Here is a 23,767-nt window from a genome sequence, read left to right as displayed (position 1 = left end):
TCTCTCAAGGTGTGTTGCAATTCTACCAAAAATTACTGAAAACAAGGAAAAGATCATCGTCATAGGTGAACTCTTTAGAAACTCATTAAAAGACTTCATATTTTTGGTTGATCCCATCAATAAGTAAAGGTATATATATTTAAAGGACAAAACATAGGAATGGCCATCATTCCTTTTACTACAAGAGTCTGGGGTGCCTTTGACTCTTGTTTCTGGTTGCTCATGAGTCTTCTGGCAGACTGTATCACTTGGAGAGTTTTCAGAGGGGAAGAGAGCAAGATTCTCATCACTAAATGCTTTATCTGATAAAATTCACAATAACCTCATGGCTGAAAAGACGAAATGATATCAAAATCATGTCAAGTAATAGGCTATATTTGCATATGCTATATGCTAATATGCTATATTTGCATTTCTAGGGTTTCTAACTACTCATCATATACTTAAAATGGCCACCTTTTAATCTGGAGAGGATAAAGGGATTTTTTCTTCCAGCTTATAAATTACTATGAATATTTTCCAACAGAAAAGTTAGTAAGCCCTTTTTCATGTTTTCAATTTTTATTCTCTTTAAATGATCAAATATCCTTTTTGTAATATGCTAAGTGCATAGGAAATGTATACGTTTATACTAAGACACTAGGGAAGATGAATTATTGATTACCAAGGTTCTTTTCCAATAAATTTACACATACAAATTAAAAATATAACATCTAATCAATTACTTCATGCACATGGTATTAATTCCAAATGTAAAAAAGATATTCACTGAAGATATTTTCCCTTCAGCAGCCCACCTCACCTTCCTAGAGGTACTACTCTGATCGATGAAAAATATGATATGCTCTAGTAACTTGATCATCTCACTATAACCTCTGTGAAGTTATTTCTAAAGGATTTCCCTTTAACAAATATTTAGACTATGTTTATTCTTTTAATCTGCTAGATCATTTGTACTACCAAAAGATTAGGCTGTATGTACCTGAGCTGGCAAGCAATTTTTCTCAGTCCATCACATCCTTTAAAGATCAGTCCTGATTAAGAAGGTGACCTACCATGTCTAAATTTGAAATTACAAACTGTAGTTTGCTGACTTACCCCTGGGCAATTTTTGGAAACAGAACCCATTAGAGATGAAGAAACAATGCATTACTCACATATGATTAGAATTAAGAATGGCTTTTAGGAATGTGGCACCTGTCTCAAAGAAAAGCACTAAATTAGTCAATCAATCTATATATTAAATATCTGCATCATAGATTCCATTGCATTAAAAATAAAATACTTTCCCTTTATGGAGAGGCATATTCCCTTATCTTAAAATGAAATGCTCTTAAAAATGTAATGAATTCTACTAGCTAGAATTCATACAATGTGCCACATCATCCAGGTCTCTCCTGGTACACTATGATCTTGACATAACTGTCAACACTGCCCACCTTCACATTCAAAAGTGTCTCTGTTTAGACAAAAATACCTATCATCCTACATATGACCCATCTTTGGTAACTATTATATATTTCTTTCATTTTGATTTAGTTTTGGGGAGAAGTTATTGAAGGTAGCAAAAGAAATCATGGGGAATTTATGCCCATTTTATTCTGATTATGAAAACCAACTATTCATAGGCCATTTTTAAAATTCAGATCAGAAGCTGGAGGGTCCCAATTTGATAAATTTGTTATCACAATGTTACACATTTGAAAATAACATGGGGCATGCCCAAGGGAAGAAAGATTAAGACATAACAATATTAGGTGAAGCTGGGTTGCATAATCAGGACTGTAGAGGAAAGGAAATTCAAAAGGAAGGATTCTAAATTATTCAAATACTTATAGAGAAACTGAACTAAATAGTATCAGTTAAGGATGAAAAGATTCTTTACAAAATGAATTCCAAATATTTTGTGTCTTTTGCTCATGAACCATGTTTACTTATTTAATTTTAAGAGCTCAGCTATTAAATATTAATAGCCATGAAAATTAATCAGGCACATTCTAACTCACAAATGACTTTATGAAACCTAATAAAGATTTCAAAATAGTCTTTAGGGTGTAGTTCAAAATAGTATATACAGCATATATTGTACCTTGCTTATTAATTATGTATTTGCACATGTGTGCAGAGATAGAATTATATCAGAAGGTGAGGAATAAATGTGAATCTAGATTTCTCTGGGAATACTGATGAGTAAATTTTAATTAATCTCAACACTAAACAATTTGGAACTCAGATCTTTTTCCATGTAAAATTGGCAAGTGGACTAACCAATAAAAAAAAAGTTGGCAATGATCTCCCTGCCTTATCCCTGCTGTGACTTCCTTGATGCAGTTAATAGCTTCACAGTTGATAAGGCTTATCTACATAAACACAAACAAGTAAGCATTATCATCCATTTGAACAGAATGCTAAACTGTAAAAAACCAAAAGAAACAATTTTAACACACACACACACGCACTATTATTTGTTTCACCTTAATCTGAAGCAAGAAATTACAAATAAGTTTACAGATAGACAGTGAAATATTAATTTTCCCCAAAAGATAGAAACCTTGTTTGAAGAACACTGTCACATGATGGAGCTGATTGGATGCCACTAGCAGTACCGTCACTTGTATTGCTATTCTAAGTCAAACCTTTATGCTGTTGTATATATAAATCATTTAGTCCATTCTCAATTAATAGTATAAAAAAAAACACAATAAATTCCATATACCTATGACCTTATGGTGTTTCCCAAAAAAGACTTTCGCCAATAAAGACAAAACAGACACATGTTTCAAAGAAGAGACTAATGAAGTCTCACTCATATAGTCTTCATGCTCACATGAGGCAAAGTATTGAAAGGACCAGCAAAGAGTCAAATAAAGAAAAGAATAACTAAGTGACAAATCTGAGGTGTTTGGTGCCTGAATAATTTCATTACACTTCAAAATTTACAGTTTATATTTCTGTATTCCTCACCTATAAAAACCAAAGATACGTGGTCTGGCTTCATCTGATTTGCTTAGGTAACATCTTCTCAAATTACAAATAAGTGAAGGCATACCATTTCTAATGACATCATGTCTGCAGGAAAATAATTCCAATAAGCCTATAATAAATTATTATTTTACAATCTGGCGCTGACCAAATGGAATTATGAGAACCCGGCTTTGACCCGACTCCAGCATGCGCTGCCCAGCTATACTCCAACAATCCTTCGTTCCTTCTTTCATAACCATGACCCCAAATGACCTTGGATCGGAACCACCTGCTATGATTTTCAAATTCAACTGAAACAAAGTCCGATATTCTCTGTTGAACATGAGAGACCATTTATGCCAATTAAGATCCGTGAACGACTGACCTGCACTTTAAGATGTAAGTAGAGCTCCATTCACTGACTTCTTAAAGTGATAATCATTCATAATATATCATATTTTTATCCCCAGATTCAGGTGAAGAGAAGTAAAATATGAGCTGAATCTCTTTTTCAAATAGAATTTGTTTGAACGACAGTGTATTTTTTAAATGATACAGGTCTGGGGTGGGGGAATTTGGGGGGCACAGTGGATTAAGTCTCTTGCTCTTGATTTTGGCTTAGGTCATGATCTCAGGGGTCCTGATATTGAGCCCCTCTTGCTCGGCTCTGCACTCAGCTGGGAGTTGGCTTGAAATTCTCTCTCCTCCTGCCCGTCCTCCCACATCGCTCATGCTCTCTTTCTAAAATAAATACTTAAATCTCCTTAAAAAATGATGTAAATTTAGGAATTTAGGAGATTTTCATAAAAATCCAATTTCTGGCTTCTCGTTAATAATAAAGTAAATGTAACTGCATATGGCTAGCACTCCAACACAGCAAACTTTCTAGACAGTGTACATATCTTCAGTATAACACAGTTCTTATGATTACTCCCCTTAAAATTATCGAAATTTATCTTTATACCTCAATATATAAATAAACAAACATTGATTGAATGAGTTTGCAAAATGCTATTTTTTCCCCTTCTGCGTCTCTAATATTTGCCTCAGTTTTTGTTTGATTGTTTTGGGATTTGAGTGTTTTCTTTCTCGGTTTATTTATAATGCCAGCTGTACTAACAAGTTTTTCTATTTCTCTGCATATACTTTTGAAATCGTCTGCAGCATTTCACATTAAGTTAATGGGAACAATGTGCTGTTAACTTGATCAAGAAAATAATTAATAGCGTCATTAGGTGGTTTGTGCCTCTCTTGTCTGCCATGTTCAAGGACACCATCATGGCTGGATCAGAAGGAGTATGATTCAGAGAACAGAGACGAGATCAAAGAGGCAAATGTACATTGTGGGAGGTGGGCAAGAGGGGCAGATTGATGCAGTTCTGTAGGCTATACAGGTTTTTAATCCCTTTCCATGTAGGCCTAGTCTCTTATGGGAGTACCACCATCTATTCTTCTAAGAAGCTTGGGATTCATCTTTTCCTTTATTCTTTCTCTCAGCTTGTGCTTCCAATTAATGAAGGATTTCTCTCAACTCAATCTCCCTTTCTCCATTCATTCCACAACTGCCCCAGATCAATCTCATATCCAGACAATTTGTTACATGTTTATAACTGGTCCTCAGGCCTCCATTCTTTTTCGCCTTCAAATCTGTCTTCATTACACATCTAGACACAAATATTCCTAATGCAGGATTTTCTTTTACTTCTTCACTTAAAACCCTTTCAGTGGGCCCTCTTCATGGTTATTGTTATGGAAAAGTCTGTATCCCTCCACATATATGTTGAGACTCTAACCTCCACAGTGTCTGAATTTGGAAATAGAGCATTTAAAAAAGTAATTAAGATTAAATGAGGTCATAGGGTACAGCTCCAATCCAATAGAACTAATGTCCTTATAAGAAGAGGAAGAGCAGGATCCCTGGGTGGCTTAGCGGTTTGGCGCCTGCCTTTGGCCCAGGGCGCGATCCTGGAGTCCCGGGATTCAGTCCCACGTCGGCCTCCCGGCATGGAGCCTGCTTCTCCCTCCTCCTGTGTCTCTGTCTCTCTCTTTCTATGTCTATCATAAATAAATAAATAAATAAATAAATCTTAAAAAAAAAAAAAAAAAGAGAGAGAGAGAGAGGAAGAGATACCCAGGATGCTTGTGGACAGTGACAAGGCCGTGTGAGGACAACACAGAGGTCATCTGGACGCCAAAGGGAGAGGCCTCAGGAGAAAGCAAACCTCCCAACACTTTGATCTTGAACTTCTTATTTCCAGAACTATGAGAAAATAGATTTCTGTGCCTTAAGCGACCCAGTCAGTGGTATTTTGTTATAGCAGCCCTAGCAGGGGATTAGTCATTATAAAATCCAATACACTGAACATGATAGTCAAGGCCATTATTTTGCTTCTATATGCCTCATCTTTAACTGTCTCCTAAACAGGCATGTGTGCAATCCCATCCTTCTCCCTGTGTCCATGTTAAGCCCTTAGGCTCCAATGCCTTTCTGATTCCTTTCTCCTATGCACTTTAAGACTTAGCTCAGATTCCATCCCCTATTTTTCAGGACCCCTCAGGCTACATTAGGACCTCTGCCTTTTAGGCCTTTTGTTATCCATATAATTTTCATTGCATCTACCACATTTAGTCGATGTAAATGTTCACACAATTAAGCATCCTTGTAGTGAGGAACTCTTTTAGTCACATTTAAGTTCCTGGCATGTAGCATGATTCCTGGCACAGTACTGTATGGGGAAGCATCTTTAGTAATAGCTTATCTCTATGGTTAATTTGAGTCTATTTGTGCTATCATACCTGAACTTGCTCAGCATCAGCTTTCGATACTTATTTCACACATATAAGTTTTTAATAAAAGTCTCCTGGAATATAGAAACTGAATATTTTGGGGTATGTTCGAAAAGTTGAAACTTGAACTTAAGTGATCTTATTGACAAAACAAACAGAAGTCTTTTGGTTTTTCTTATACTTCTAGTTTTAAGTCAAGGATCTTAAACTACTCATAATTTAATTGTATATTTAGACTCTAAGTAGAACTACTTGTACATCATAATGTTTACATAGAATATGAAATTATCTTTTTTAATTTTTATTTATTTATGATAGTCACACAGAGAGAGAGAGAGGCAGAGACACAGGCAGAGGGAGAAGCAGGCTCCATGCACCAGGAGCCCGATGTGGGATTTGGTCCCGGATCTCCAGGATCGCGCCCTGGGCCAAAGGCAGGCACTAAACCACTGCGCCACCCAGGGATCCCAGGTTATATGAAATTATTAATGAGAGTGCACAATCTTGCATTTATAATGACCTATTCAAGTGGAGTTGCGCAGTACTCCTGAGAATTAGCACCACATCGAGTATTCAGTATTGTTGGAGATGCTCATTTCCTATTGGTATTTCTGATGAAACAAGTTCTTTCTCACAAAACATAATCAATAGTCTTTTTATTCAAATACATATATATAAAAACTGAAAAAAAGATTACTTTTCGAAGATCCAAATTCTGCAAAAAAAGTACTTCCTCTTTTCTTGTCTTTTCTTTTTCCCTCCACTTCAGTGGATACTTTGTTCCTTATTATGTTTTTTTTTTCTTAAAGATTTTATTTATTTATTCATGAGAGAAACAGAGAGACAGAGAGAGAGTCAGAGGCATAGGCAGAGGGAGAAGCAGGCTCCCCACAAAGAGCCTGATGTTGGACTTGATCCCAAGACCCAGGGATCAAGACCCAAGCTGAAGGCAGATGCTCAACCACTGAGCCACCCAGGTGCCCCTGTTATGTTTTACAAACAAAGCAAATTGCCATAAAGAACCAAAGCAAGAGCCATAAAGTTAAGGCTCAAAAATAAGAGGAAAATCAAGACAAAATCCTAGTCAGGTGGTAAGAGAAACTGAATTGACGTCAATAAACTGCAGTTTCTTCTCCCAATCTTCTGTGAACACCTGATTACCCAAGTAACAGATAATCCAAGTAATTTTAGTTTGGTTGGGCATATATCACTTAACCTTTTTGATAACATATAAACTCTACAAGTTGTTTAGTTCAGCCTAACACCAACTGATTTAAAGTCCCTTATAGGGAAAATGGCAAATGGTAAAGGATGACAAGCAAAAGACTGGCTCTTGTGAACACGAGTTCCAGGCCGTATATGCACAGGTACAACAAGATTGCCTATCTGGCCCCACCCTATACACACCACTATTTTCTACCCTTTCCTCAGAATACAGAAGATCTGTTACCTATCTCCCTTTCTAGCTTGGATACTTTAACCAAGTAACAAGGCTGACAACGTAGAGATAGATAGATACTCAGTAACATTTTTTAAGACCAGAGCTTTGGATAGAAACCTATTTTGTTTTCCTCTATTATCTGATTATCTCCTTTCTTGTCTTTTCATAGTAAGACAAGTTTAAAGGCTTTCCAAAAAATTGAATAATTAACTTTTAATATCCATTTTAGTGCATGGTTGTTTCTTCCAACAATGAAAGCTTTCTAATTTTTTGTAGATTAATAGACCTCATGTGTTTATAATATACTTTAATTTTTTATTCATACTGAAATGGAAAATAATTTTAAAGTGGTTACGCTAAAAGCTATATATATATATATATACTTTTTCTGTTAGAAATGAATCATACCATGTACTGTGTGATATCTAACAATGGCTCATTTACTATGTGTAAACAAACAGAAGATGTTAGGACTCTGTAAAATTGCAGCAATTACTTTTACAGTAGAACATATGGAATTGTTTTATCGAGTTTCAAAGTGCAATATGAACTAGAGGAAGGGGAATAAAGGATCATTTGAGATTTTACATTGCTTTAAGACTTTGGTGTGTGTTAACACATAATATACTATTTCAAACATCTGAAAAAATTCAGCGTAGGATTGGTATTTCATTCCATGAACAAACTGTGATGGTACTTGTCTTTTTACCCTTTTAAACATTTTATTCAAAGAGAAAATACCATTGATTAAAAATTTTTAAAGTTGTGGTTGTTATAAAGCTGGATTCATGGGTGGCCTGGGTGGCCCAGCTGTTTAGCGCCTGCCTTTGGCCCAGGGCGTGATCCTGGAGTCCCAGGGTCGAGCCCCACGTCGGGCTCCCTGCATGGAGCCTGCTTCTCCTCCCTCTGCCTGTGTCTCTGCGCCTCTCTGTCTCTCATGAAAAAAATAAGTAAAATCTTAAAAAAAATAAATAAATAAAGCTGGATCCAAGATCCCACATCCAGTTTCTTTCATTAGCTTGACTTCAACCACCTGGAGTGTAGGGCAGGTGCAACATAAGAGATGTGTCCAGGTCAAGGATCAGAAGTGCCTGTGCACACTCAGGGGTGAGCACCAGCCAAGGCTTGCAGCTGAGTTTCCACAGACCAGTTATGGAAAGAGAGAGAGAACTTGCAAAAGACTTAGACATGCAAACCTTGTAACAAAACTAAAATTTGAATTTAAATTTTATTAGTGCCAAACATCTCTTCTTTCATGCAAAAGCTCTTGTCAGATCATGCAGCATCCAGTGTTTTAGTTAAGGCAAGATTGAAATGAGGCACTGGTTTTGTTTCTTTCAAAACTGAAGCATTGCCATGTGGGAAAAATGTTTGTCTTCTTTGGTTTGCGTTGGGTTTTGTCGAGGGAATTGGTTCTACAGAGACCTCAAAAATTCTGACATTCTGAGTCTCTGATTGGCATTGTTATTTGTAGTAAAAGGTAAACCATTTTGTGATATTCAGCATAAAGTACTGACTTGCCTCTCTGGAGAGTAGGGAACTTTTCATTATCTCTCCATCATCAGTTTATCTCTTTTTCTGACAAGAATATACAGACTCACTTTTGGTAAGTATTCTTCTCTCATTTTTAGGAATGTGCTTGACCTGGGATTGGAATCATTCTTAGCCATTGGTGCTATTAAACTGAATGCCAGATGGGGAAAAAAAGCAAAAAAAATAACTAAGAGGTAAGGGAGTTAGTATGTTCGGTTTTCCAAAGAGCTGCTGTTCCTACTATTTTTTTTTCTTTCTGAAAATATTCTGAACATTGAAAGATGAGTACATTATTCCAGAATCTACAAGAATATGTAAAAGAACCTATTTAAATAATTTTTGTTTCAGTCTTGTGGAGGAAGGTCTTCAGAAGCCAAGGAGAATTCTGATCCTATTTGTGGCTTTGTGGCTTCTTAGCCTACACATTGCCCAGTAGTAGAAAATGCATGGTAATATATATTTGGATAGAAACCTGAAATTTTATTTATTTAATATTTTATTTACATTCAACTTGCCGACATATAGTAGAACACCCAGTGTTCATCATATCAAGGAAACCTGAAATTTTCTAAACTCCAAGACTGGATTGTTCTAGAAGCATTTCCTTGTAAGAATACTTCCTATCATTTTCACTAGTAGCAAACTTTGTATTCAAATCCTTCTCTCTGATGCTTAATAGTCTCTATTCCACAATCTCGCCTGCTGGGTTTAAAAATGCAGCTGCTTTCCCACTGTGCCGGTTATTTCATTAAGAGGAAAATGTTGGAGTGGTGACATTGCCTATAATCTCTCTTAAAATTCTCTGTTAATTACTAATGTAAACAGTATGTGGGTGACTGTTCCTTATGTGGTCTATCAAGATGTTGTCAACAACATAGGCAGAATGAAATGATGCTAGTGAGACAAAATTCACAAGGAGAATACCCCTTTCTCTAAAAATCTAGGAAGATTCTCGTCTGACCTATTCTACTCAAACAGAATAGAGAAAATCTACAAATTTGATTAATTCATACCAAACCTAAAGGAATGATCTGTGGAGAAATTCCCAAGCCACATTCTTATCAACCTAGTGACATTTTCATAGCTCAAAATTCAGCCTCTTGTTCCTATGTAGATGAACTCCTAAATGGAAAGCAAACACTTTGAGGAAATGGTAATACCACTGGTTGTAAGTGTAAGGTACAGTATTATGCCTAACATTGCTATTCCTTTTATTTTTTAATGAAAGTTTTTATTTGACTATTTTATTTTGACATACATTTTTTTCTTTACCTGCCCAGAACAGCAAGGCTTTTTGTTTTGTTTTCTTTTGTATATTTTTTATTGTATTATTCCTATTAAAGGGTAAACCCTTTTGTGATATTTCACATAAAATGCCGAATTATCACTGGATGAACAAATGGAGAGTTTTGATTACCTTCCGAGCAACTCTTTCTCTCATTTTGTCAAGAACATACAGAAGTACCTTTGATGAGCACGTTTCTTCATTTGTAGGCATGTGCTTTGCCTGAGTTTGGAATAATTCATAGGTTTAAAGATAATTTTAAAGTGAGAAAGTGATGGCATTCTTACTTGCGACTGTGAAGCCTAAGGAGTGGGGTAGAAAAAAGAGACTATACATACTAGAGAAATAAGATCTAAGTCCTAGAAGTCTCCTCCAAAAACACTGAGTTTCAAAGGTAAACTTCATGCACATGAAGGATTTTCCCAGAACCAGAACTTTTTATCCAGGTTCATAAAATAAAATAATTGTAAATAAGTAGAGCAACAAAAGTATTTACAAATGTAAATATATCATATTTCTTTATAATATAAAATTGATATATTGCTGATATAGATATAATGGAGCTAGATTCTGAGGCAGGGAATCTTTAAACCCACGACCCTGAGATCATGACCTGAGCCAAAGTCAAGAGTCAGATGCTTAATTGAGATCCAAAGTGCCCCACAAATAAAAATATTTTTAAATAAAGGGATAAAATAATTGGATAAGAAACATATCCCTTTCTTAGTAAATGAGACAAAAAATAAACCTGAAATCTTGAACCATTAGATAATATATAATATCTGATTCCTGGGGAAATATGTGGTATTTTTCTTGAAATTAATTTACATCCTAGAAATGCACATCATAAATACCCTATGCACTTGTATCTGAAAAGTTAGGTTTCTGTGTGTGTGTGTGTGTGTGTGTGTGTGTGTACCTGTGTGAACACAAGTATGTCAGTTGAACTACTTTCAGAGATGCCACTCTAAGGATACAGTAAGTTCATGTTATAACAATCAAAACATTTGCTTCAATAATTTTGTGCAAGAAATTGTGATACAACTGACTAAAAGAATCTAGGAGAGAAGATTTATGTTTCAGCTTCTTTGTATCATTTGCTGCTGACATGCTTTCATAATGCAATTACAGCTATCTCATATGCATCCAACTACATCACTTCAAGAATGATCTTTTCCTTTGTGTGCACTAATGCAAAACACTTGAGATATGTGTTTGTCCTCACAACTTTCACTGAGACACATTGTCTGTTAGTTTGCAGATGCAGGCTCATATCCCATTCCAATATCCATGTGGGCCTGTCATGCTTTTATTAATTTATTCCTTTCCACTTCCATGCCTTTCACTGAAATATTATACTACACATAATGTTTGTTGTTGTAGTATTTTTTTATTATTATGTCACAGCAGGGAAATGGTATTGGAGGGAATAATTAAATGCAAAGTCATTTGAAGGACTCTACATTTTCTCTAGAACTGAAGTTAGAATGTAATTCAGAATCCTACCTCCTCAGGCAAGGATGATCTACTTCAATTCCTTGGAAAGGTGAAGGGCCTTTTATTATGACAAATTTTGCAGAGACTAATTTGTAAAAAAGAAGTACATTTTTCTGACTCTAATTTCTGAAATACCTACAGAGAAATAACTCCCACCTTCTAGAAGGTTGTAAATGATGAAACTGGTCACAGGTATTTTTATACCATAATGAAAAGAAAAATACTTGTGGTTTGGTTAGAGAAATATAGTAAAATTTAGCATATAAGTGAAAAATGTAGATATAACATATATCAGAAACACAAAGGTAACATATCACATTCAAGGATGTTGCCTATAGTCAGGCTTTGGTGTGTTTCATGGGTATAATTCTGAAAATAAACCCAAAACTCCCATTATCATGCAACAAACAAGTCAATGTTACTAAATTTGGAAATAATATTAGAATACTATTTTTAATAAGATGTTCATATTTGTAGAGGACTGTTATGAATATCTTACATAGCATGAGTACACTATATTGGAGAAGAAAATTCGTATCTTCAGGACTTTAATTAAATGTAAAATATCTAGAGGTGTTTAAATGATCAGTGGTAAAGGTTTGGTAACATCAAAGTGTCTCTGAAAACATGTCAACCATATAAAAAATTTTAACTGAAAACCTTTTCTTCAGTTAAATTATTATGTCACTTTCAAACCTTTACTCAGCCAGTTTCTTCCTTTTTTAACTCCCATCTATTCTCGCCTTTCTTACTACTTCTAAAGTATGTGTTCTTCTTTATATATTACAATATTCCTGCAGACTTCTATTCTTTTCCAAGCATTTACTTTCTGAATACACTAATAAGTCTAAGAAACAGCTCCAAATGTTTATTTCCATAAGGTTGATAGTACCAACAATTATGGGCACTAACATTCTGGAAAGACTTCAAGTCTTTTCAAGCCAAAACACACATACATATATTTATCTATTGAAATCAGCCCCATATGCATGAAAAACATATTTTGCTTTTGCCATTTGGTAAACCTAATTACAAATAAATATGACTTACATATCTTCCTATGTACAATTGTAAAGTAAATGTCAAATTCTAGGAAAACCAGTATCAATTAATGTATTTTTTTCATATTAACAAATAGTAGGATAATAGTTATTCCCCCAACAACTTGGGAAATAACATTTCACATCAGCACATAATGGAAAGATTCAAAATGTATTGCACAGAATGATTTACTAACTATACTTGGTAATATTCTCACCCCCCCTCCGACATTTAGACTTATTTGATAACATTTTTAATAATAAAGAAACAATGAATCAACTAAAGCTTGTGGCTAGCAGAATATTCATGGAGGCAAATTTAGCAATGTTTTTAGCATAATCAAATCTTTTTTTAAAGATTTTATTTATTCATGAGAGACGCAAAGAGAAAGAGAAGCAAAGACATAGGCAGAGGGAGAAGCAGACTCCATGCAGGGAGCCCAATGCGGGACTTGATCCCTGGATACCAGGACCACACCTTGGGCCGAAGGCAGGCGACAAACCGCTGAGACCCAGGAATCCCACATAATCAAATTTTCACAAGATATGAAAAATAAAACAAAAATACTAAGGAAGCATAAACTGATTATATAATAAAACAAAGTATAGTGTGGTAAAAATAAAATCCATTTTCATCTTTATAACTTATTAGAAAAAGCTTTGTGAACATTTATGCCATCTAAAATCTCATTATATAAAACATTAGAAATTTTAATGGATTCTGTTACTTATACTCAAGTTTAATTAAGGGAAGGCTGGCATGATACATTTTCTCATTTACAAATATTTCAAAGTACTCATGTGATATATTTAGTTTGTAACTCATGAGCCTTCTCTGTTCCATAATTTACGTATTAAATGACAACCATGTTTTCTTATTTCCACATACCATACAAATTTCAACTCATTCTCCATTATAACCAATATGTTTTTTACTGAAGTATTGCTGTCGATAATTGTCACCACGAAGTCCAAAATGTTAAAAACAAAATCTTATCTCATAGGTTTTTTAAAACTAAACATTTCATCACAAGTACTCAAATGTTTTTGCCCAAAATTTATCCTAAGGCAGAAAATAAATAAATGCCACATAATTTAATAAGCTCCATGCCATGTTTTCATTATTTGTATATTAGTAAGATAAGCAACCACTAATAGTGTACGTTGGGGGTAGGTGGACACACACACAAACATATACACACGTGTATATTTTTTCAGTAACAGAGACAGGTTCATATTTGTTTTCTAGGTTAGTGTCTTTTATTAAAAATACTGCACATTTTAGACAGAGGATGGACTGCAACAGTTACCATGGATGTTGGAGGTGGATTGCTGAGGTTAAAATTTCAGCTTTGCAGATAACACCATATAACTTTTGGATGTTAATTAAACTCTCTATCCCTTACTTGCAACATCAGTGAAAAATGACAATAGTATCCATTTCTCAGGAGTAAGGGAAACATTAAATGTGTTGATTCATATAAAGTACTTAGAACATTCTCTGACTTACAGGACGTTCTGAAAAAAAAAATTTTGCTTATACATGGTTACAGCTGAAATCTTTAGTATGAGGAATACAATCAGCTCTATTCTATCAGTGCTTGTTTTTCCAAGAAGCATTACATTACCTAAAACACTTTATAAACACAATTGATTCAAATAAAAAAGAGGCAAGAGTCTGGAGAGTTTCAGATTCACAATAATTAAATTATTTCTATCCAAAACTTCAATAATGAAAATTTGTGTATGGCTGTAATTAGATGTGGATAAAACCTGAGCCAAACCACTCCACTATTTGGTTCAATGTTTGCCTAAGAAATCATGAGTTTCTTTTCTCACCATTATGATCATGATCAAGAGCACAGTTCTTAACTGTTTGTAATATTTTATCATTTTATCACCCTTGCTATAATGAACAAAGCCTCAAATCTCTCAAATAAGACACTGTATTGATTTAAAATAAATTCTTCAGCAAGTAAATGTCTATGGTAGTTAACTACCTCATTGGTACAATGGGAGTGTTAACAGTAGGTATTGCTTAGTGTTATGGGGAGGAATTAATGAACTAATAAAGGTGAATTCTTTATCAGAGTTGATGGCAAGTAAAAAGCACACAATAAATGTAAATAAGTATTATTATTACCAAAAAAGTATTATTATTATTACCAATAACAAATGAATATATCTCAAATATAACAAATGTATATACAAGCATATTATACCCTAAATATTAAAATTCTAGCTAGAGGTAAAATGCCTAAATAATCAGCAGGCAAGGAAAGGATATCTTCCTAAAAATGTAACTATCAACTATATTGGTCAATTTTGTAAAATCGGTTTCTTATTAAAACTTTATTCCTCAAAAAAAAAAAAAAAAAAACTTTATTCCTCATTAACCCATAGATTAGTTGAATTCTATAAATTATGGATGGATTTTAATCTTTCACTGGCTTTTTCTGATGTACTAAAAAAGGAAAATATTTTTCTTTTTTTTTTAAGATCTTTTATTTACTCATGAGAGACACAGAGAGAGAGAGAGGCAGAGACACAGGCAGAGTGAGAGGCAGGCTCCATGCAGGGAACCCTATGTGGGACAAGATCCTGGATTCCAAGATCACACCCTAGGCTGAAGGCTGATGCTCAAACGCTGACTCACCCAGATTCCCTATAACTTACTTCCTGAAGAGTCCTGGGGAACCCAATTAATCAGTAACAGAATTTATGTTCATAATCTGCTTCATTCTTTCCCATATGAACTGAAGCTATACTGAAGATGATTACTATAGTATTTTTATCCTATATCCTCTCCTTTTCAGAACCTTATCTTTCCATGGTGGTTTTTCTAAGTATTTCCCAGAAGATATCAAGTTCTACAGACTGACCACAAAGTGTGAAAGTATCTAAAAAGCTGGAGGTGGGGAAAAAACTAACATGATCATTTACTATAAATTAAAAAAAAAAAAAAAAAGATTCTTATATTTTATAAATCAAATGTGCATGTTAGGTCAATAATATTGTAACGACTTTTATGGTGACAGATGGTGAGTACACTTACTGTGTGAGCATTTCATAACATATATAATTGTTGAATCACTATATGGTACACCTGAAACTAATATAATATTGTGTATCAACTATACTTCGATAAAAATAAAACTCCAGGGATCCCTGGGTGGCGCAGCGGTTTGGCGCTTGCCTTTGGCCCAGAGCGTGATCCTGGAAACCCGGGATCGAATCCCACATCGGGCTCCCTGCATGGAGCCTGCTTCTCCCTCTGCCTATGTCTCTGACTCTCTCTCTCTCTCTCTCTGTGTGACTATCATAAATAAATAAAAATTTAAAAAAAAATAAAAAAAAAATAAAAAAATAAAACTCCAGATTTTAAAACAATGAAGAAAAACAAACAATGAGTATTATACACTGTAAAAATCATGAAGACAATACATAACTAATGTTCAGCCATGAGTAGAAATGAAAAAGAAATTTGCTCTAACATTAATTGCCCTACCCTTTTATCTCATGACCTCTTTATCTCTTAATATTATTAAGATTCTCAAAGACTCTCAGTTTATGTAGGTTATATAATATTATGTACCACGTTACAAATTTAAACAGAAATTTTTTAAAGTACATTATTGCTTCTGTCTTGCTCCCTGCTAAGATGACATCAGATTTACTTACCACTGCTTTTGCACAATCAGTGCCTATGTTTAATACAATGAAAAAGGCAATTATGAGTCAGTATTGTTATGAAAATAGTTTTGACCTTGTGGAATCCCTGGAAATATCTCAGGAATTCCAAATTTCCATGAACCACACTTTGAGAATCTTTGCAGGAAGGGTTAATATTCCCCAAGGTCTGGAAGAGACAACCAACACAACACCCTTTAGCTTTTATCCTAACCCATCCTGAGCTATTTTAATCACTTACTAAATTCTTAAATTTCAAAGCACACATATATAACATAATTTCATTCATATTTAAATGAATAGCAAGAAGCACTAGCAAGCATTTTAGTAGGACATTATCAAAATATATTCTCAGAATAGAAATGGGCTGAAATATTAAACGAAGAGATAAGTGTTTTCCAGACAGGAACTTCCCAGCTTCTCCATTTTCTCTATATTTTGGCTTTGGTAATGGGAATTATCTTCCTTCCTTCATTCCTTTTCTTTTCTTTATTTTTTTAAATAAATGTGCACAAAAGGGATCCCTGGGTGGCGCAGCGGTTTAGCGCCTGCCTTTGGCCCAGGGCGCAATCCTGGAGACCCGGGATCGAATCCCACATCGGGCTCCTGGTGCATGGAGCCTGCTTCTCCCTCTGCCTGTGTCTCTGCCTCTCTCTCTCTCTGTCTCTGTGTGACTATCATAAATATATAAAAAATTAAAAAAAAAAAGAAAAAAAAGAAAAAAATAAATGTGCACAAAACTGGTAATTCTGAAGGCAACGAGTTATATATTATAGTTTCTATGACCATCTGTTTTTGTTGTTGTTTTTACTGCATAGAACATGTATTCAATGGAAAACTCCAATATAAGGGATTATTTTTGATCTGTTATAATTCATAAGAGAAACATAAGATACAATTAATAATTCTGCCAAAGGAGCAAAGGAGAATACTCAAATTGTAACACTCGTGTATATTGCAGAAGGTTTACTCAGTTTTGTACACACAAAAAATGCCACTGACATTTCTTCTTTGACTGCTATTGTAAGAATTCTGAACTTCACCAGGATTGAATACAACAAAAGCCAAGATCTTTTTGTAAGCTATAAAATCCCCTGCAGTGGTACTGATATAAACTAAAATATAACTTTTTCAGAAAGGTGAGAAACTTTCTCCCTTCTTCCCTTCCTCACTGCCTCACCCACTCTTTTTCTGCATGTGACTATGACATGCAACAATGTTAACTTGCTAAAATGCTGGTAGGAGATGAAAAGTAAAACTTAGATGACTCATTTAAGTGTGAAAAAAAAGCATCCCACTTTATATATTTGACATCTCTACTAGATAGGAAACTCTAAAGAGGCTATTTGTTAAATGTCTAGATTATGATCTTTGATTCCAAGAAAATTCAAAAAGTAAGCAACGTATTTATATTCATGCTTCCAGAAATAACTGTTATTTCTTTGATACTGTCCCCACTGAAATGCCCACTACATCTAACTTTATTTTAAATATTCACTTTTTAGCCTAGAACACAAAGCATTAAGAATAGAAATGTGGACAGAAAATACATTAGTCATTGAGTGGTGTGGGAAGGAGATGGGAATTACCAGTAATGGGCATCAGGATCTTAATGTGGTGATGGATATATTCTAAAACTCATTTATGGGGATATTGCATCACTTGGCAAACTGGTAGATTTATGTAAAATATGATACACTTCAAATGAGTGGATTGTATGGTATATAAAATGCTTCAATACTGTTATATGCAAAAAAGAATGCAATGATTGAGAGAAGCCAGACACCAAAAAGCATATGCTATATGAATTCATTTATTTAAATTATAAGATGGGCAAAACTGATTAAAGGTATTAGAAAACTCAACATTGGCAAAACTTGGGGCAGAGGGGGTGGACTATGGCTGGTGCAGAGTATATCTGAAGTGCCGTTAACATTCTATGTTTTCATCTGGTTATTAGTTGCATAAGCTTGGTTTGTGAAAATTCATTGAGCTGTACAGATTAATGATATGTGCAATTTTCCATATGTATATTATACCTCAACAAATGCCCACTATATACACATACATATATGCCTGTTCACAAATGTTTTTTTTTTTCAATTTAAATAGAGCCAATTCTACATAACGTAAACTGTCATACCACATATTTAAAATGCATGTCCAAAAAGCTGGCATGAATCCTATGATATTCAGATTTCCCACATTTTGATGGAATTTGTGTCTAGCTACTAAAAAGAATTCCCATAGGACTTGAATTGAAAAGGGGGATAGCATCAAGCTAGTTTCTCATCAAATTATCAATGTTTCTTAAGAGCAAACACACTGATCTATGGGGAGGTTGGTGGGGAGCTAGCCTCGAGGAGTGGTGCATTTCGAAGAGGCTTTGGAAGGACTAAAGAGTGCACAGCAGGCACCAATAAGCTTTTGAAACCAAGACAGAATAGGATGGACGAGGTTTTATTGAAGGGAAACAGTCCCCTCGTGTTATTTTTGGTGCTCAGCTACTTATATATCTAATACTACTTTGATCTCTTCTGGTTCTACCGGAACCTTCCTTCAAGGACCAACTCAACATTTCCTCTCCCATGAACAACTCTTCAATATTATTAAACGCTAAAAGAGCTTTCCTCCTTTTTTTTTTTTAACTCCTCAATAAACATAAATGAAATAAAAATAAAAGACTGAGCAAATAATCTAGCTGTTGGTTCTTTATCTGCCAAAAAAACTATAGGTTTGTGGGCAGAAACCAAGCCTCGCTTATTTATCCACCCAACTCTAGAGTTGTCATGGTGTATCTTGTGGAATCTTAAGTGTTGGTGGAGTTAAAAATGGAAATATTTTCCTTAATAGCTGAAGATAACATGAAACCTCAGCTGAATTCAAAATGTAAAATTTCTGGAGTTATCAGTTGCCAACAGTCATTTTCACATTTAGATCATAAAGCTATATGTACCATTTTTTAAACACTCTGAAGTGTGTAAATATAAAATAAGAAAAAACAAAAATCACTCAGATAATAGAATTAAGAAAGGTTTTAAGTGCCAAAAATATAATCGGAGAGCATGTTTATTTATTCACTCATAGATCATTAAACATCAAAAATTAGTTTTAGAAAAAAAATTAGTTTTAGGTAAAATCAACAGAAAGTCTGTCCTCTAGAAGCCTATTGATTTACTTTAGAAAAGGCAACTGTCTAAGGTGCGATAATATGGGTTTAATTAATGTTTAGATGCAATAAAGAAGATGTAGATGATAACAAGTGAGTGAGAATAAAAGTTCCAAAACAGATAAAGAAATGTATTCTGATATTTCAGGAAGTCTTCTAGTAAGAAAATGAAAGGAGAGGAAAAGCGTAGAACATTCAGAGATGACGAGGGCAAAATGCCTTAAGAACACAGTTGGATTCGAGAGCACAAGGTATAATCTGAAAGGCACTGAGGAATCTGGCTCCTTAGAGCAGATTTCAGATTGCATAGTTTTACTGGGGAAAAACATGGAAATCAATGTCTTATCCTTTTAATCCAAGTTCCCAACTTTTCACATAAAACTAACATTTTATTATAGTTTTATCTATATATTTGTTCAATGTGTTTTCAAATATCTACCTGAATACTATTTCACATCCATCCTTGCCTGTGACATCTGTCTAATTTATGAGGCTAAAGCAAGTTATGAACTCTTTTTAACAAGGTTATATAAGGATATGCAAAAACATTTTGTATTTTGTAATACTACACCTCTGATCTACAGACATGCTTAAAAATGCTTAGACACTTACACAATGTCTTTAGAGAAATTTAAATGGAAGAAAACAATAATTAACTAAGTATCTTTTAGAAAAAAAGTTTCTCCAGTATAATTTTCATTCAAATGCATTATTTAAACTGTCCATATCATTATTAATAAGACACATCCATATCATAATTAGAAGTTATTAGCATTATTTAACATGCTGTCACTAGCGTGGCAGTGAAAGTTCATTAATTATAAAGCAGCTGAAGCAGGCATGGCCATCTCATCTCCTGGGAACTTACAAGATGGAACCTGATTTCTTCTCTCTAAGAGTCAAAAGCATTTATTTTGGACAACTGTAGTACATTTAGTGGTCCAAATGCAACCCAAGAACTTGCCTCCATACAGAATTAACCACAGTTATTTCAGCTGACAATTCTTACTTGAGAAACCACCAGGGGGGCTTCCACAAATGATTCACTCAGGGTGCTTAAAGCAATTTTACTCTGCCGATTTGTCACTTTAGAGACACATCCCATATAATTCAACAGCTTGAGAGGATCCATTGTAACTATTTTTTGCAATAATTATAAGATTAAGGGCTTATTTTGGGAGCCATTAATAATATCAATAAAAGGATTAAAACAATTTCAATGAAAATCACAAAGAGATCAAAGAGCTAGTGCAGTTAATGCTTCTGCTACATTTAAAATGAAAAGTTAATCACAGAAAAGCAGAATTTCCTCCTCAACCCACACCTCAAATGGATTCAAAGAATCCATTTTTGTTTGTTGGTCTGATAGAAATAAGTAAAATAAAATAACAATTTAGCTACAGTGCCTTCACACTAATCATGGAAAACAACACAGGACAGACCATTATAACACCTAACACAATAAAGTAATCAGACTTCTTTTAGGCACAACATCAGAGAATTAACCATAGTTGGAGGCACGTCAAATGTATGACAAGAAGAGACACACAATGAGAGATAACAATGAAAAGAGACATAAGAGAAGAACGAAATGCAACCAAACTTCTATCAAATGAAATCCCTAATTTTGAAATCTTATTTTTCACTAATATTCACCTTAGCATGAGTTAGCATTTTAGAACTAGGTAAACAAAAGTCCTTAGATTTTCCTTGAGAGGCCATTATCAGATGTCTTGGTCATCACAAACCTGGCATGCTATAATTTCTATTAATAATTTATAGAAAAGTAATTTATTTAAAAAGATACTATCAATATGTTAAACACACACAAACATACATATTAGAATTTCAACCATCGAGAAGACAAAAGGCTAAAAATAATGCACTTTCTCAAGCACAAGAAAGATAATCCTTGAGAACTATCGTTTTTACTTTTATATACTTAAAACTGTAAGTTTATTTTTACATATGCTATGACTTCCCATATTTTAAGAACTCCTTAAATAATTGAAGAAATGGCTAAGTAGAAATCCTAATGAAAAAATAATTCACTAAATAAGTAATTTACTGATTATTTTAACATTTCTTTGTAAGCATGTAGTCATAAAGTATGAAGGATTATTTTAAATGAATGACTTCACTAATTTCTGAGAAGTCATGCTAATACTGAACAAATATTTAAGAGATATCTGAGGGCAGCCAGGGTGGCTCAGCGCTTTAGCGCCGCCTTCAGCCCAGGCCTGATCCTGGAGACCCGGGATTGAGTCCCATGCAGGGCTTCCTGCGTGAAGCCTGCTTCTCCCTCTGGTTGGGTCTCTGCCTCTCTCTCTCTCTCTCTCTCTCTCTCTTTCTCTGTTTGTCTCTTATGAATAAATTTTAAAAAAAGAGAGATATCTGATATTTAATTTATCAAGGAATTTTAGTATAATTTAAACCTTCTTATGGATTCCCATTGACCAATCTCTATAGAATTGAAGACTGTCTTTTCTTTATCCAATGATATTATATGATACCTCAATTTATATTATTTGAATATGATAATATTTTGAATAGCTTAAAAGATTGACATTACATTCTAGATAACAAAGCAATACTTTCTTCATTGTTTTTCCAAGGCCAACTAATTATTAATCAATAGCCTTTTACTACATTTTGATTAATTGTTATAAAGATTGCCTATTAGTTTTTATTTTCATACATTAAGAGAAAATATTTATTAGCAGTAAAATAATATTTCTGTAATTTCCGGAGAAAATTAGAAAGGTCTGTTTTTGAAAACTGTGAAATATAAATTTAGTTTCTCATCTATTTAGCCTAGTTCTAGAAAAGTCAGGATAGACCATTAAACCTGATAACTAATCTAATAAACTTTAATAATTTCCAAATGCCATTTGCAATCTCTAATACTAGCACTTTAGTGATATGGGAAAACAGTGTGATATTGAAAAAGTAATTCATATTATTCTAAAATATACAATGCTATTTGTGTTCTTACCTGTGCTCAATATGTCACACACATTTATGAGAGTTTATGTTAAATGCATAAAGAAAAGATTATTAGAAGTATCATACCTTTGAGACATAATCTTATAGGCATCTGGCAGATAGCATCGTATATTCTCCATCTGAGCAGGGTCAGAGTCACAAATTTTGTCATCAGTCCTCCCATAGTTGGCACTTTCTATCATGATGACATCTGTTCCTGGACAGCGGAGCTCTATGGGGTAGCTCTCACAGGAGAGCTCTCTGCGAACCACAGCCATCGGAATTGGGGCACGGCTGAAAGCTACCGGAAGGAGGAGGAAGAAATATAAGTCATCTTTATTACATACAAAGGAAGAATACATGTGTTTGCTTTTCTAGTGTTTGAGGAAAATACTAACACCAAGTACTAATACCAAAAAATAAACCGGTTGCAATTAACAATTTTAATTAAAATAGAATATTTCTCACTTCAACAACTTTACAGGATTTTTAAAAATCTAAGAATAACAGCTATTTCATAAAACCCTATCTAATAGTTTTCTTATAAATGAAAGGAAAAAAAAAAAACCTGGATTTTCTAAAACTTTGGCTGGTACGTGAGGTAAAGACCATATAGAACTATTAGCCAGCTTGTAGAGAAAGATTCCTCAGGTAAACCTCAGGGGTATCTGTGTGTGTTTTGCATTGCTTTGTTTTATGTAAACTATTACCAAGAAATTGCATTTTTGTTGAATTTATATAATCTTAAGGATTCCATTTCAATTCTCAAACATGGTTTCATTTTTCAGTAATACCATGATCAGCATACTTTATAATTTAATTGTACTAAGTGTTCTTTAAGAAAATAGAGCTTTGTATGGAAAAAACTAAATTTTCCGTTAGCTCCCTCCACACACCCCACTGTCAAGAGAAAACCAATCAGCATTGTGGTGACCCTCCTATTACAATTTTCTACAGAAAAACAAATACATTTTATATGTTTCCTCCCACCACTCTTTATATTTTATTCAGGTAGTATACTACACATGTTGTTTGATACCTTGATTTATTTTATTTATTATTTTAATGGGCATCTCTTTTCATTTCTGTATTGTACTCCTCATTTTTAATGATTGCATTATATATACCTATAAAGATTATATAATTGATCTTATGTTTATGGGCATTTGGGAATGCCCAAGTGTTTTTGTCATAATATCGTGAAGAAGTAAATATATTTGTGTATCTTAGTTATAATATTTTAGAAAAGATATAATTATCCAATATATGTTATGGTATAGTCTTATAAATGAAATCAATGGATCAAAGGGGAAATGTATTTCAAATTTGTCAAAAATCAACAACTAGATATCCAAAAGACTTAATAAAGATGTATA

At 34.0% G+C, this 23,767-nt stretch overlaps 1 protein-coding gene across 24 annotated transcripts in view; it reads right to left on the bottom strand.

The window, feature by feature from the left end:
• ADGRL3 (adhesion G protein-coupled receptor L3) overlaps positions 1–23,767 on the bottom strand; it is an 856,301-nt gene that overhangs the window by 438,978 nt on the left and 393,556 nt on the right. For all 24 annotated transcript variants that reach the window (XM_077848164.1, XM_077848162.1, XM_077848167.1 and 21 more), the window contains one exon: positions 22,479–22,692. In XM_077848164.1, coding sequence (XP_077704290.1) covers positions 22,479–22,692 — 214 coding nt within the window. The remainder of the gene's footprint in view (positions 1–22,478; positions 22,693–23,767) is intronic.

Source organism: Canis aureus, chromosome 14 (assembly GCF_053574225.1).
Source record: "Canis aureus isolate CA01 chromosome 14, VMU_Caureus_v.1.0, whole genome shotgun sequence".
NCBI classification, from domain to species: domain Eukaryota; kingdom Metazoa; phylum Chordata; class Mammalia; order Carnivora; family Canidae; genus Canis; species Canis aureus.
This window is presented reverse-complemented; position numbering and strand designations above follow the sequence as displayed.